The following is a 16236-nucleotide window of genomic DNA, read 5'->3' as shown; positions in this document are numbered from 1 at the left end:
AAATGAACGAGCCTGTATTATTTATGCATACAGCATTGGAATGACAGTTATGCATTCCTGCGATGCATTGGGCTATATTCAAAAGCAACAAAAAGGTACGCATTAGCAATTGAAGAGCAATAATTTTAGATAAAAGGCACAGTAGAAGCGACATATCATTTCGGTTATTTTCAGTTAAAAACGTTTCTACAATCCAAATGTAATTTGAAATTCGTTTAAAACAAAATAAAAACAAAGCAACCATTAGAATGAAGTACCTGTACATGATGTCCCATTTCCGGTATAACCAACATTGCAAGCACAGGTGAATGAGCCTGAAGTATTTGTACATGCAGCATTTGAATCACAGTTATGCGTCCCCCTTGCACATTCGTCTATATCTAAAAGCAACAAAAAGGCATGTATCATCAATTAAAATGCAAATATCCTAAGCAATGCACAGTAGATTACACACAAATTACCTGTTCAGTTTTATTAAAAACGTCTTTAAAGTCTACGTAGAATTTTAAATTCGTTTAAGACCAATTAACTTTAAAACAGCACATACCTGTACATGATGTCCCAGTTCCGGTAAAACCACTATTGCAAGCACAAATGAACGAGCCTGTATTATTTATGCATACAGCATTGGAATGACAGTTATGCATTCCTGCGATGCACTGGGCTATATTCAAAAGCAACAAAAAGGTACGCATTAGCAATTGAAGAGCAATAATTTTAAATAAAAGGCACAGTAGAAGGGACATATCATTTCGGTTATTTTTAGTTAAAAACGTTTCTACAATCCAAATGTAATTTGAAATTCGTTTAAAACAAAATAAAAACAAAGCAACCATTAGAATGAAGTACCTGTACATGATGTCCCATTTCCGGTATAACCAACATTGCAAGCACAGGTGAATGAGCCTGAAGTATTTGTACATGCAGCATTTGAATCACAGTTATGCGTCCCCCTTGCACATTCGTCTATATCTAAAAGCAACAAAAAGGCATGTATCATCAATTAAAATGCAAATATCCTAAGCAATGCACAGTAGATTACACACAAATTACCTGTTCAGTTTTATTAAAAACGTCTTTAAAGTCTACGTAGAATTTTAAATTCGTTTAAGACCAATTAACTTTAAAACAGCACATACCTGTACATGATGTCCCAGGTCCGGTAAAACCACTATTGCAAGCACAAATGAACGAGCCTGTATCATTTATGCATACAGCATTGGAATCACAGTTATGCATTCCTGCGATGCATTGGGCTATATTTAAAAGCAACAAAAAGGTACGCATTAGCAATTGAAGAGCAATAATTTTAAATAAAAGGCACAGTAGAAGCGACATATCATTTCGGTTATTTTTAGTTAAAAACGTTTCTACAATCCAAATGTAATTTGAAATTCGTTTAAAACAAAATAAAAACAAAGCAACCATTAGAATGAAGTACCTGTACATGATGTCCCATTTCCGGTATAACCAACATTGCAAGCACAGGTGAATGAGCCTGAAGTATTTGTACATGCAGCATTTGAATCACAGTTATGCGTCCCCCTTGCACATTCGTCAATATCTAAAAGCAACAAAAAGGCATGTATCATCAATTAAAATGCAAATATCCTAAGCAATGCACAGTAGATTACACACAAATTACCTGTTCAGTTTTATTAAAAACGTCTTTAAAGTCTACGTAGAATTTTAAATTCGTTTAAGACCAATTAACTTTAAAACAGCACATACCTGTACATGATGTCCCAGGTCCGGTAAAACCACTATTGCAAGCACAAATGAACGAGCCTGTATCATTTATGCATACAGCATTGGAATGACAGTTATGCATTCCTGCGATGCATTGGGCTATATTCAAAAGCAACAAAAAGGTACGCATTAGCAATTGAAGAGCAATAATTTTAAATAAAAGGCACAGTAGAAGCGACATATCATTTCGGTTATTTTTAGTTAAAAACGTTTCTACAATCCAAATGTAATTTGAAATTCGTTTAAAACAAAATAAAAACAAAGCAACCATTAGAATGAAGTACCTGTACATGATGTCCCATTTCCGGTATAACCAACATTGCAAGCACAGGTGAATGAGCCTGAAGTATTTGTACATGCAGCATTTGAATCACAGTTATGCGTCCCCCTTGCACATTCGTCTATATCTAAAAGCAACAAAGAGGCATGTATCATCAATTAAAATGCAAATATCCTAAGCAATGGACAGTAGATTACACACAAATTACCTGTTCAGTTTTATTAAAAACGTCTTTAAAGTCTACGTAGAATTTTAAATTCGTTTAAGACCAATTAACTTTAAAACAGCACATACCTGTACATGATGTCCCAGGTCCGGTAAAACCACTATTGCAAGCACAAATGAACGAGCCTGTATTATTTATGCATACAGCATTGGAATCACAGTTATGCATTCCTGCGATGCACTGGGCTATATTCAAAAGCAACAAAAAGGTACGCATTAGCAATTGAAGAGCAATAATTTTGAATAAAAGGCACAGTAGAAGCGACACATCATTTCGGTTATTTTTAGTTAAAAACGTTTCTACAATCCAAATGTAATTTGAAATTCGTTTAAAACAAAATAAAAACAAAGCAACCATTAGAATGAAGTACCTGTACATAATGTCCCATTTCCGGTATAACCAACATTGCAAGCACAGGTGAATGAGCCTGAAGTATTTGTACATGCAGCATTTGAATCACAGTTATGCGTCCCCCTTGCACATTCGTCTATATCTAAAAGCAACAAAAAGGCATGTATCATCAATTAAAATGCAAATATCCTAAGCAATGCACAGTAGATTACACACAAATTACCTGTTCAGTTTTATTAAAAACGTCTTTAAAGTCTACGTAGAATTTTAAGTTCGTTTAAGACCAATTAACTTTAAAACAGCACATACCTGTACATGATGTCCCAGGTCCGGTAAAACCACTATTGCAAGCACAAATGAACGAGCCTGTATTATTTATGCATACAGCATTGGAATCACAGTTATGCATTCCTGCGATGCACTGGGCTATATTCAAAAGCAACAAAAAGGTACGCATTAGCAATTGAAGAGCAATAATTTTGAATAAAAGGCACAGTAGAAGCGACACATCATTTCGGTTATTTTTAGTTAAAAACGTTTCTACAATCCAAATGTAATTTGAAATTCGTTTAAAACAAAATAAAAACAAAGCAACCATTAGAATGAAGTACCTGTACATGATGTCCCATTTCCGGTATAACCAACATTGCAAGCACAGGTGAATGAGCCTGAAGTATTTGTACATGCAGCATTTGAATCACAGTTATGCGTCCCCCTTGCACATTCGTCTATATCTAAAAGCAACAAAAAGGCATGTATCATCAATTAAAATGCAAATATCCTAAGCAATGCACAGTAGATTACACACAAATTACCTGTTCAGTTTTATTAAAAACGTCTTTAAAGTCTACGTAGAATTTTAAATTCGTTTAAGACCAATTAACTTTAAAACAGCACATACCTGTACATGATGTCCCAGGTCCGGTAAAACCACTATTGCAAGCACAAATGAACGAGCCTGTATTATTTATGCATACAGCATTGGAATCACAGTTATGCATTCCTGCGATGCATTGGGCTATATTCAAAAGCAACAAAAAGGTACGCATTAGCAATTGAAGAGCAATAATTTTAAATAAAAGGCACAGTAGAAGCGACATATCATTTCGGTTATTTTTAGTTAAAAACGTTTCTACAATCCAAATGTAATTTGAAATTCGTTTAAAACAAAATAAAAATAAAGCAACCATTAGAATGAAGTACCTGTACATGATGTCCCATTTCCGGTATAACCAACATTGCAAGCACAGGTGAATGAGCCTGAAGTATTTGTACATGCAGCATTTGAATCACAGTTATGCGTCCCCCTTGCACATTCGTCTATATCTAAAAGCAACAAAAAGGCATGTATCATCAATTAAAATGCAAATATCCTAAGCAATGCACAGTAGATTACACACAAATTACCTGTTCAGTTTTATTAAAAACGTCTTTAAAGTCTACGTAGAATTTTAAATTCGTTTAAGACCAATTAACTTTAAAACAGCACATACCTGTACATGATGTCCCAGGTCCGGTAAAACCACTATTGCAAGCACAAATGAACGAGCCTGTATTATTTATGCACACAGCATTGGAATCACAGTTATGCATTCCTGCGATGCATTGGGCTATATTCAAAAGCAACAAAAAGGTACGCATTAGCAATTGAAGAGCAATAATTTTGAATAAAAGGCACAGTAGAAGCGACACATCATTTCGGTTATTTTTAGTTAAAAACGTTTCTACAATCCAAATGTAATTTGAAATTCGTTTAAAACAAAATAAAAACAAAGCAACCATTAGAATGAAGTACCTGTACATAATGTCCCATTTCCGGTATAACCAACATTGCAAGCACAGGTGAATGAGCCTGCAGTATTTGTACATGCAGCATTTGAATCACAGTTATGCGTCCCCCTTGCACATTCGTCTATATCTAAAAGCAACAAAGAGGCATGTATCATCAATTAAAATGCAAATATCCTAAGCAATGGACAGTAGATTACACACAAATTACCTGTTCAGTTTTATTAAAAACGTCTTTAAAGTCTACGTAGAATTTTAAATTCGTTTAAGACCAATTAACTTTAAAACAGCACATACCTGTACATGATGTCCCAGGTCCGGTAAAACCACTATTGCAAGCACAAATGAACGAGCCTGTATTATTTATGCATACAGCATTGGAATCACAGTTATGCATTCCTGCGATGCACTGGGCTATATTCAAAAGCAACAAAAAGGTACGCATTAGCAATTGAAGAGCAATAATTTTGAATAAAAGGCACAGTAGAAGCGACACATCATTTCGGTTATTTTTAGTTAAAAACGTTTCTACAATCCATATGTAATTTGAAATTCGTTTAAAACAAAATAAAAACAAAGCAACCATTAGAATGAAGTACCTGTACATAATGTCCCATTTCCGGTATAACCAACATTGCAAGCACAGGTGAATGAGCCTGCAGTATTTGTACATGCAGCATTTGAATCACAGTTATGCGTCCCCCTTGCACATTCGTCTATATCTAAAAGCAACAAAGAGGCATGTATCATCAATTAAAATGCAAATATCCTAAGCAATGGACAGTAGATTACACAAAAATTACCTGTTCAGTTTTATTAAAAACGTCTTTAAAGTCTACGTAGAATTTTAAATTCGTTTAAGACCAATTAACTTTAAAACAGCACATACCTGTACATGATGTCCCAGGTCCGGTAAAACCACTATTGCAAGCACAAATGAACGAGCCTGTATTATTTATGCATACAGCATTGGAATCACAGTTATGCATTCCTGCGATGCACTGGGCTATATTCAAAAGCAACAAAAAGGTACGCATTAGCAATTGAAGAGCAATAATTTTGAATAAAAGGCACAGTAGAAGCGACACATCATTTCGGTTATTTTTAGTTAAAAACGTTTCTACAATCCAAATGTAATTTGAAATTCGTTTAAAACAAAATAAAAACAAAGCAACCGTTAGAATGAAGTACCTGTACATAATGTCCCATTTCCGGTATAACCAACATTGCAAGCACAGGTGAATGAGCCTGCAGTATTTGTACATGCAGCATTTGAATCACAGTTATGCGTCCCCCTTGCACATTCGTCTATATCTAAAAGCAACAAAGAGGCATGTATCATCAATTAAAATGCAAATATCATAAGGAAGGCACAATAGATTACACACAAATTATCTGTTCAGTTTTATTAAAAACATCTCTAAAGTCTACGTAGAATTTGAAATTGGTTTAAGACCAATTAACCTTAAAACAGCACATACCTGTACATGATGTCCCAGGTCCGGTATAGCCACTATTGCAAGCACAAATGAACGAGTCTGTATTATTTGTGCATGCAGCATTTGAATCACAGTTATGCGTCCCTAATGTACACTCGTTTATATCTAGAAGCAACAAAGAGCACGTATCATCAATTATAATGCAACAATCCTAAAAATGGCACCGTAGATCATACAAAAACCATTAGCTCATTTTAATAAAAAAAGGTTTCTTAAATCTGCGTAGAATTTGAAATTCGCTTAAAACCGATTACTCTTAGAACAACTGTTAGCAGTGGCGTAGCGTGAGCGCAGAACTTAGGCATGCGGTAACATAAAATATACGGCTATGTTGAATAAATGTAATGGTAATTTCAGTTTCTAAAAAATACAAGCGGTAATTAATGATAATCGTGATAATAAATTTTGATTTTGAAAGTAACAAATAATTTGTACTCTAATTCTAATCAATCAAGGTGTCTATTCTTAGCATCAGAGGCTCCGACAGAGGTTGGAAAGTGAAGGGGGGCCAAGGGAAAAATTATCACCCATGCGAAAGTTTTTGAAAAAAGCTCAATTGTTTAGCAAGACTTTTCAGAATAACTCCAAGTGCTAAAACTGCTTCGCAAAAGATTTTATTCTTATTCATATTCCTCAAGAAAAGGCATCACCTAATGCCCACCTAATGTAAGAATTTTTCATGCTATAACGAAGCTGGGGATTCCCGCAAGAAGGAGCTCTCCACATTGCGAAATTGTTAACACACTACAGAGCCTAAGCGAACAGGAGCAACAGTTTCTGCTCATTTTTTACTCTCATAGTTAACTAAGATGAAAATAGTGAGCTGTGAGAGTTGTTAGAATTGAAGATGCTTCCATGTGTAAAGTTTCAGAAAGTTAGTCCCGGCAAATCATCATGTATTTGGCAAGGCTTGCGCTCAGGTCTACCGCATGCCCTGGTCCGTAAATTCTGACTAATACTGGCAAGCCTTTTGACTTGAATTACGGAATGCGGATCATGACAAATAGACTCTGACCCCACTTTGACGAAACTTTTTCTCTTTTCAACAGTCACAAAGTAAAGAAAGGAAAATAATTGGATTTGAAATGATGTATCACGCAAAGAGTATTCGCAAAAAGCAGCTTCTAGGTAGAAAAATGTTGTGGATTATCAAATATTTGGGAAGGCTTGCGCTCAGGCCGACCGCAAGCTCCAGTCCGGAAAATTCTCACTTCTCTCAGAAGCTTCTCTCGGGTTGCACTGAAGCTGCACTAGAGCATCACATGTTTCTCTTATTTTGGACAGGCAAAAAAAGTGATGTGGAGGGGCTTCAGTTTTTCAGATTTTTCGAATTTCATAATTTTTAGCGATCTGTTTACTTGGAAAAATAGCCAATTGGGGCCAATTGGCCTGTTGGCGCTAGAGTTCACCGCATGCTGCTCATGACAAGAAAGAGAAGCCGTTTATTGCGGAAATTGTTATGCATTGAAAGTGTTGCAAGAATTTTAGAATTTGTCTATAAATTTTTACGCTTGCGCCGCAAGCGTAGCATACATAGACGCTACGCCACTGACTGTTAGAATGACATACCTATGCATGATGTCCCAGGTCCGGTATAACCAACATTGCAAGAGCAGAAGAATGAGCCTGCAGTATTTGTGCATGCAGCATTTGAATCACAGTTATGCGTCCCTAATGTACATTCGTCTATATCTAGAAGCAACAAAGAGGCATCTATCATAAATTAAAATGCAAATATCATAAGGAGGGCACAATAGATTACACACAAATTATCTGTTCAGTTTTATTAAAAACGTCTCCAAAATCTACGTAGATTTTGAAATTCGTTTAAGAACAATAAACCTTAAAACAGCACTTACCTGTACATGATGTCCCAGGTCCGGTATAACCAACATTGCAAGCACAGGTGAATGAGCCTTTAGTATTTGTGCATGCAGCATTTGAATCACAGTTATGCGTTCCTAATGTACATTCGTCTATATCTAGAAGCAACAAAGAGGCATCTATCATAAATTAAAATGCAAATATTATAAGGAGGGCACAATAGATTACACACAAATTATCTGTTCAGTTTTATTAAAAACGTCTCCAAAATCTACGTAGATTTTGAAATTCTTTTAAGAACAATAAACCTTAAAACAGCACTTACCTGTACATGATGTCCCAGGTCCGGTATAACCAACATTGCAAGCACAGGTGAATGAGCCTTTAGTATTTGTGCATGCAGCATTTGAATCACAGTTATGCGTCCCTAATGTACATTCGTCTATATCTAGAAGCAACAAAGAGGCATCTATCATAAATTAAAATGCAAATATCATAAGGAGGGCACAATAGATTACACACAAATTATCTGTTCAGTTTTATTAAAAACGTCTCCAAAATCTACGTAGATTTTGAAATTCGTTTAAGAACAATAAACCTTAAAACAGCACTTACCTGTACATGATGTCCCAGGTCCGGTATAACCAACATTGCAAGCACAGGTGAATGAGCCTTTAGTATTTGTGCATGTAGCATCTGAATCACAGTTATGCGTTCCTAATGTACATTCGTCTATATCTAGAAGCAACAAAGAGGCATCTATCATAAATTAAAATGCAAATATTATAAGGAGGGCACAATAGATTACACACAAATTATCTGTTCAGTTTTATTAAAAACGTCTCCAAAATCTACGTAGATTTTGAAATTCTTTTAAGAACAATAAACCTTAAAACAGCACTTACCTGTACATGATGTCCCAGGTCCGGTATAACCAACATTGCAAGCACAGGTGAATGAGCCTTTAGTATTTGTGCATGCAGCATTTGAATCACAGTTATGCGTTCCTAATGTACATTCGTCTATATCTAGAAGCAACAAAGAGGCATCTATCATAAATTAAAATGCAAATATCATAAGGAGGGCACAATAGATTACACACAAATTATCTGTTCAGTTTTATTAAAAACGTCTCCAAAATCTACGTAGATTTTGAAATTCGTTTAAGAACAATAAACCTTAAAACAGCACTTACCTGTACATGATGTCCCAGGTCCGGTATAACCAACATTGCAAGCACAGGTGAATGAGCCTTTAGTATTTGTGCATGTAGCATCTGAATCACAGTTATGCGTTCCTAATGTACATTCGTCAAAATCTAGAAGCAGCAAAGCAATATGTTTTTATCTATTTTAAATCAACTAAATTTAAAAGAGAAAGATTGAAGCACAGAAAAAGAAGCTGCTCTGTATCAGTCAAAGTGACAGGGCCACCAAAAAGCATTGCAGCACAAAAATCATGACTCGGCATATTCTGGAATACCCTCTCCTTTAATCGCGATTCAGTGTAAACAGATATTAAATCTCTCTTAAATTATTATTTTTAACAAGAATTATAACGGCAAAGCTTGTTATCATCAAGTTAAGATCATCTGTTAAAAAGTTCCATTCCAAATTTTAGTCAAGAAAACAGTCCAAATCAAACCATAACCTTACCTTTGTTCCAATGCAGACTCTATCTCCCTGTATTCATATATACTAAATGAATGACAATTTTTCATTTTTCTGGAAAAGATACCTGGTTACCACAGGCTATATTTTCTCAGTTACACACTCTGACCAGTGGCATGGTGGCCGGAGGGCCAGGGGAAACATGCTCATCCAGTGACCAGAAATCAGGGGGCGCCGAAGGCGATTCAACTCTTCAAGGGTCGCCAAAATTACGTGAAAAATAAATGTGAACGAAGAAAGCCACTTGAAATAGCCGAGCTCTGAAGAGGCGCATATTTCGATATGAGGATTTCTTTCTCTCGTCTCTTTCTTTATTCCTCCGCAGCCCTTGACGATCTGGGACCGAGGGTAGGGATGGCATCGCAACATCCCTTGGCAGCCCACTATAAGTTACCGAACATCCGTAAGCAACCCACTGACTTACTTGACCTCACTGAAGTTGGAAATGATACTTAAATGCTATAGGAAATTTCAACGATCAGATTTTTCACAAAATGCTTCAACTTTACAAAGATACTTTGCCTTGTACTTTTAATAGAATTGTTCTTCGGTTGATATTCTTATGCTCATGTTTTGTTATTAAACGTGTTCCTAAAACTTTGCAATATCTTTAACGTCTTCATGTCGCGGTCTTTTCAAATGCAAACAGATAAGTATGGTACATAATGATAAAAATAAGCTAGTGAATATTTTCTTAAATCTCCATTAGGCCTAAAGCCATGAAATTTGTAGATTTTTCCAGTGCAGTTTCCGGTCATTCCTAGAAAGATAGAGTCTCAAATTTTTTTGCTTTCACTAAATCCTTTAAGATTTTGAAATTTTTGGCGTAATGATACAGAAATATTTATGAACATTTCCATGAATCTTCCTGGTTTCTAAACCGGTGTTGTAAATATTTTAGATGGCTTTGTAGAGTTTCAAGAGCGTCGTCATATTTTTAAAATTTTTCTTGCCGTTAAACATGGTGGCGCCCTACATTAAACCCATATACCATCTAAACTTTATGTCATTATGATAAAGAAAGTTTATGAATACTGCCTAGGATCTTTTTTCAATCCTAATCGATGTTGAAATGATTTTAGATGCAGTTTCCGGCAGTCCATATAATGTTATATTTTCAAAAATTTTTCTTCCCGCCAACTGTGGTGGCGGCCTTCGTGAGGCCCCTTAACAATGTTTACGTTGTGCCCCCTTATTATCAATCACATTTCACGCCCCTGGTGGAGTTGTACCATGGACTTAGCTTTAAAAGGCGCCGAAAAAGGTTGGTGCCTCTCTAGCCAATTTTGAGTCACCACGCCACTGACTTTGACCCAAAAAAAGTGGAGTCTCTAATGGCCATACTTCCCAATTCGGCATTTTTTTGTGTTAGTAGCTCATAAATGACAAATGTTCCTTATTAGCATAACTTTTGCAAATGTAAAATAGAATTACTATTGTAAAAGGTATATATTTCTGTTTATATTAAAATCATTAGCCATTTCACTACATTAAAAAGCTACGCTTTTCCAATTTTACCGAACAAAAGTCAATGCAACAAGTAAATTTAGATACAGCTCAATGTAAACAAACCATAGCAGGTAAATCCATTTCCTATATATCCTGCGCGGCAATTGCAAGCTCCAGAAATGCAAGTCCCTCCTTGAGAGCTGCAAGGAGGAGAGCAGCTTTGACCTGAGTGTACAGAACAAGAAAGCATATCCATGAAATAGAATGATAGAGGTATAGTTAAATTTCAAACAACTTACAAAAATTTGTCTGTTTTGAATTACTTAGTAGAAGCCAAAGCAATGATTTGAGAATCTTAGGTACAAATAGACTCTTTAGAAGTTGGTCCAAATCAGAAATGCAGGGCTAGGATGTTTGAACAGGGCCGCAAAATTGCACAGGAACAATTGCCAACAAACACAAATATGTAACTCTTTGCATTGACAAAAGCAGCCGGACTACTGCAAGAATCAATTAAAATTAAAAAAAGCAATTGAGAATAATAGCCAGGCTGGAATATTGTCGACATTACTCAATCTGTGTTTTTTGAGCAAAAAAGACAAGCGTGACTTTCCCCAAGAAAGCTTTTCGTTCACATAACAAACTTGTACTTCGTTTGTATGTTTCTTTCTCAGTTCGTACAAAATCTCCATATTTTTATTCATAAGAATGATATAAAGAACAATTTTAGACTCATACCCTTAAAAAATATTGTTGCATGTTGACTTTTAAAATCAGCACAGTTCTTAGAAAATTGCCCTCGAATAGTATAAAAAACCTCAAGCAAGAAATGTGCAATCAACACCATTTTCTATTTATTGAAAATGTATCAGTATTAATCATAATAGTAAATTAATCATGCAAACCATTGACGGGATTTTCAAGAGAGAGGACCAAGATAACCAGCACATGAATAATAAGCTTCCTTGGATTTAGAAAATATACTTCCATCTGCAAAAAAATCAAAATTTCTATCAATATTCTAATTTACTTGAGTATAAGAAATGGATCTTTCGCGAGTGTAGCTAGGGCAATATTCGTCACACTGGTAATGACCATCTGAAAAGTGCTGTGTCAAGACTATTCTATAGGTCTATTGTTCTTAAAATTCTAAAAAGGCTCCCAAGTTTTCAATCTTCCCACTCTAAAATCTGACTTCAAAACAATACAAACACGCTCTCCATATTGCTGGCCATGGCAAAAATGCAGGATTTCCCAAATAGCCGTACCAATTTTTATCATCATGACCATACCTCGTGTTTTGTCTGGCCATGCCTAACTAAAATCACCAAAAATATAATCAAAACAGAGTTTTGCAATTGATCGCCCTTTTGAAACTTTTCATGAATTCACAAAGAAATTAGCATTTGGATCAGTTCAGTATCTCAAAGTATGTTGATACTTGGGCATAAAAAGTTGTTTTAGCTGTAATTTTACTAATGCCTTTGTTGTAATGTGGTTAGAAGCCATCTTATGGAAACGATCTGCATGACATATTTTCATTCTGGCCATATTTTTTCCAAGTATGTTATTCTGGAAGAAAGGCGCGTTAAATGCAACCAGCCTTGGTACGTCACTGCAAACCTTAAGTGGGTTTTGGTGAATTATCATTAAAACGTGACATCCAACATCCCATTTTTGCAACCAATGTTAGTGCCCTTGTCCGCGTAGAGAATTACAAGGAAAGACGACATTTGGCGAGTGGCAAATCATCTTCTGCCTGTCTGAAGCGTACAGCGACAAGACCCAGCGCAGTCTTTCTCAAGTACTACCTGTCCGAAGCGTACAGTGACAAGGCCCAGCGCAGTCTTTCTCAAGTACTACCTGTCCGAAGCGTACAGTGACAAGGCCCAGCGCAGTCTTTTACAAGTACTGCCTGTCCGAAGCGTACAGCGACAAGGCCCAGCGCAGTCTTTTACAAGTACTGCCTGTCCGAAGCGTACAGCGACAAGGCCCAGCGCAGTCTTTCTCAAGTACTACCTGTCCGAAGCGTACAGTGACAAGGCCCAGCGCAGTCTTTTACAAGTACTGCCTGTCCGAAGCGTACAGAAAAACGGCATAGTTTATGATTAGCACATAATGTAATATATGTTCTGTATGATTAGTGTGATTAGCTGAGTGGCGAGATATTGACCAATCACGCTGAAGATTCTACTTCGTGGATCTAGGATTCTGATTGGTTTAACTGTAATACGAGAAGGAGGTTGGCAATTCATGGAACCAGAGCCGCTTTTCTTCTTCCCTCTTCTCTCTCCTTCGCCTCCGCAGCTCTCATTATTCTTTTGCTGCCGTTAAATTTTTGCGGTTCTGGTACCCAGGATACTCAATGTATGTCTCAAAATCTAACTTGCCAACTTACATACAGGTTATACGTTTATCTACATCCTGTTGTTGCCATAGCGGCATCTTATGGTAATGCGATATTATCTTCTGTTACACTCATTTTTTTATAACAAACAGGTTATAGAAACGGTGGGCTCAATTTATCTGTAAAATTTGCTGCTGGTATATATATTTGTAAAACTTCTGACACCATTCGTTGTTTGAGCGATTGACCGAGCGAATAAACGACACGTTTTGACACACAAAATCAATTCCTTTTGTTCAATCCAAAGCTAAGACGTACTTTTACACAATATCGAAACTTAGGTACTAAACAGCCTTTCACAAGCACTGTTACGCCATTAAATTATATATATATGAAACGAAACCTCGAGTGCTTTCACAAGCCACTCGGGTTGAATGCCATCAGCCCTCTCTTAGCCTTTCCATCCATTACCGTTCTGTGTGTGTGTGAGTTAGTGTCTACATGTTTGATAGCAGTGGCCTTTCGCAAGCACCACGCTTCTCTCTCTAACTAACTAACTAACTAACTGTTTCTCCGTACTCTACTTTATATAACAGCATTACAATATAGCAAACTAATATCAATAATTGCCGGTGTTATTGTCGGTATCTATCGTGCAATACGTAAATGAAATAGTAGGAGGTGTTAGATATATTAGGATACGCGGGGGAACTTTGTAGAGCAAAAGGGCATGTAAAATATTACTATACCGGAAAACATGAAAAACTAAAGCGCGAAAAGCTAATATTTCCTAATCAAATAGAAGCATGAACAAATATAAGCATAAACGCAAGACTGACCTAAAATGAAATAAGTACCTATATTACATACCTCCCTATCAAGGAAATTGAATCGTCCTCGATTCTTAAAGTGAATCTAATGAAAAATAATTAAACGTCCAATGAATATTTTGTGTCCGTAAACTAGAAATCGACAAGTCCTGTGATTGAGATATTTGCCAGCTACTGGGTGTGACTATGCATCTCTGGATGGTATGCAGGGTGTTCGAACTGTCGTCTCGTGAACAGTTGTTCGTCGCCTTCCATCTTGAGGTACATGTCCTAAACTGATTCGTGAATCTGGGTTCTGGTCTGTTTCCAGCACCATATAATCCCACTTCTCCTGTCACCATTGTAAAATTTGCTACTGGTATATATATTTGTAAAACTTCTGACACCATTCGTTGTTTGAGCGATTGACCGAGCGAATAAACGACACGTTTTGACACACAAAATCAATTCCTTTTGTTCAATCCAAAGCTAAGACGTACTTTTACACAATATCGAAACTTAGGTACTAAACAGCCTTTCACAAGCACTGTTACGCCATTAAATTATATATATATGAAACGAAACCTCGAGTGCTTTCACAAGCCACTCGGGTTGAATGCCATCAGCCCTCTCTTAGCCTTTCCATCCATTACCGTTCTGTGTGTGTGTGAGTTAGTGTCTACATGTTTGATAGCAGTGGCCTTTCGCAAGCACCACGCTTCTCTCTCTAACTAACTAACTAACTAACTGTTTCTCCGTACTCTACTTTATATAACAGCATTACAATATAGCAAACTAATATCAATAATTGCCGGTGTTATTGTCGGTATCTATCGTGCAATACGTAAATGAAATAGTAGGAGGTGTTAGATATATTAGGATACGCGGGGGAACTTTGTAGAGCAAAAGGGCATGTAAAATATTACTATACCGGAAAACATGAAAAACTAAAGCGCGAAAAGCTAATATTTCCTAATCAAATAGAAGCATGAACAAATATAAGCATAAACGCAAGACTGACCTAAAATGAAATAAGTACCTATATTACATATCAAAAGTTCAGAAACAACCCTACCCAAATCAAAAAAGCTAAGAAACTTTTATAATTTGCAGTTTTAGTTTTCCGAGTTGACACTTAAAACACTCTTGACATTGAACATCACTGTATATTGCAACACTACACTTGACACGAAGTTTGCATTCATTCTCAGTAAATTCCACACTCAAGAAGTTTCCATTTAAAAATTTGTTTTAACTTCAACTTGACATGATGAAGTTAATTGAGCTTAACGGTTTACAGATATCAACAGAGTTAGTCATTATAGGTAAACAAAATTCCTTGATCATTTTGTTAGTTTAACTCTGAATTCGAATGAACTATCTACTACACTTTCGAAGCACGTTTAAAAATTCATTACTTAAGAAATTTAAGAAACATGTAAGAAACTTTTGATAGCAAAATAGCCAGAAATTTTAAGAAACTGCCTATCAGCATCGGACCTTACTTTCTTTTAAAAAAATTACGCGTAATAAGATAACGGGAAGTAAGCTAATACGTCAATGCAATAAATATATAAGGTTATGTCCATGGCAGTATTCGAATCGTAACATGAATACAGGGTGTGTCTAATTATCCGGGAGTGTTACTTCCTCAATGCGTATGTTAACTTTTTTTACATACCTAATGCTAAGGTGCTGTGATAACCAATTTGTGCACGAAAGATAATGACTGCAAAATATTATTTTGAAATATATTTAAAGCCACATTTGCCCAACCTTATTTCAAGAAGGGCCACTTTGAAATTTAGGTCTTATCTGCAGGCCCAATTATAAAAATATATATTTTTTTCTTCAAGATGAACATTTGCGCACCGTTCCATATCGTTCTGTTCCAAAAAGTGGAACCCTCAGGGGTTGCGTTCACATGAGAACACTCTAAATCGTTTCGCTTAGTGATACGAAAAGTGGAAGAGTAGGCCATCGCTCCGTTCCTTTCCCGTGTGAAAAGGTGAAGTAGTTCAAAAAACGGAAAGCTTCATAAACTCTTTGTTTCATTTTTAACAGAAAAATTGGAATGGAGCGAGTGTGTTCCCGCGTGAAGAGGAGAAAAAGTGGTACTTGATTGTTCCATTCCCGTCTGAGCAGCTCATTTATTTGTTCCAATGGAATGCAACCGTTGACGTGTGAACGGGGCCTTAGTCTGCTTCTGCTATCAGTTTCATATTTTTTATTTGTGTGTGCTCA

At 36.2% G+C, this 16236-nt stretch overlaps 2 protein-coding genes across 2 annotated transcripts in view; both read right to left on the bottom strand.

Annotated features, from left to right (window-relative positions):
• Positions 1-771: 771 nt before the first annotated feature.
• Positions 772-1407, bottom strand: LOC148959247 (uncharacterized). Its single transcript, XM_089110661.1, has 2 exons — positions 1140-1407; positions 772-972 (listed from the first exon to the last, which is right to left on the bottom strand). Exons 1-2 carry the CDS (start codon positions 1336-1338, stop codon positions 836-838), a joined length of 336 nt encoding a protein of 111 aa, XP_088966787.1. The 5' UTR covers positions 1339-1407; the 3' UTR covers positions 772-835.
• A 935-nt stretch (positions 1408-2342) lies between these two features.
• LOC148959245 (uncharacterized) overlaps positions 2343-16236 on the bottom strand; it is a 73250-nt gene continuing 59356 nt past the window's right edge. The window contains exons 24-35 of the mRNA XM_089110822.1: positions 10960-11061; positions 8913-9035; positions 5876-5998; positions 5586-5708; positions 5284-5400; positions 4994-5116; positions 4692-4808; positions 4402-4524; positions 4100-4216; positions 3508-3932; positions 2916-3340; positions 2343-2748 (exon numbers count right to left, since the gene is read on the bottom strand). Of these exons, the coding sequence (XP_088966948.1) occupies positions 3796-3932; positions 4100-4216; positions 4402-4524; positions 4692-4808; positions 4994-5116; positions 5284-5400; positions 5586-5708; positions 5876-5998; positions 8913-9035; positions 10960-11061 (1205 nt within the window). The 3' untranslated portion in view covers positions 2343-2748; positions 2916-3340; positions 3508-3795. The remainder of the gene's footprint in view (positions 2749-2915; positions 3341-3507; positions 3933-4099; positions 4217-4401; positions 4525-4691; positions 4809-4993; positions 5117-5283; positions 5401-5585; positions 5709-5875; positions 5999-8912; positions 9036-10959; positions 11062-16236) is intronic.

The sequence above is a fragment of the Rhopilema esculentum genome, chromosome 10 (assembly GCF_057945365.1).
Source record: "Rhopilema esculentum isolate cy_ngs chromosome 10, ASM5794536v1, whole genome shotgun sequence".
In the NCBI taxonomy this organism is placed as follows: domain Eukaryota; kingdom Metazoa; phylum Cnidaria; class Scyphozoa; order Rhizostomeae; family Rhizostomatidae; genus Rhopilema; species Rhopilema esculentum.
Note: the sequence above shows the minus strand (reverse complement) of the source record. Positions and strands in the feature narration are given on the sequence as shown.

What these genes read in the sequence shown, in the direction of transcription:
- LOC148959247 (XM_089110661.1), bottom strand. Translation starts at nt 1,338, where the DNA reads ATGTCGCTTCTACTGTGCCTTTTATTTAAAATTATTGCTCTTCAATTG. An exon ending in ACCTGGGACATCATGTACAG is followed by an intron (nt 973 to 1,139) that starts GTATGTGCTGTT and finishes TGTTGCTTTTAG; the next exon opens with ATATAGACGAATGTGCAAGG.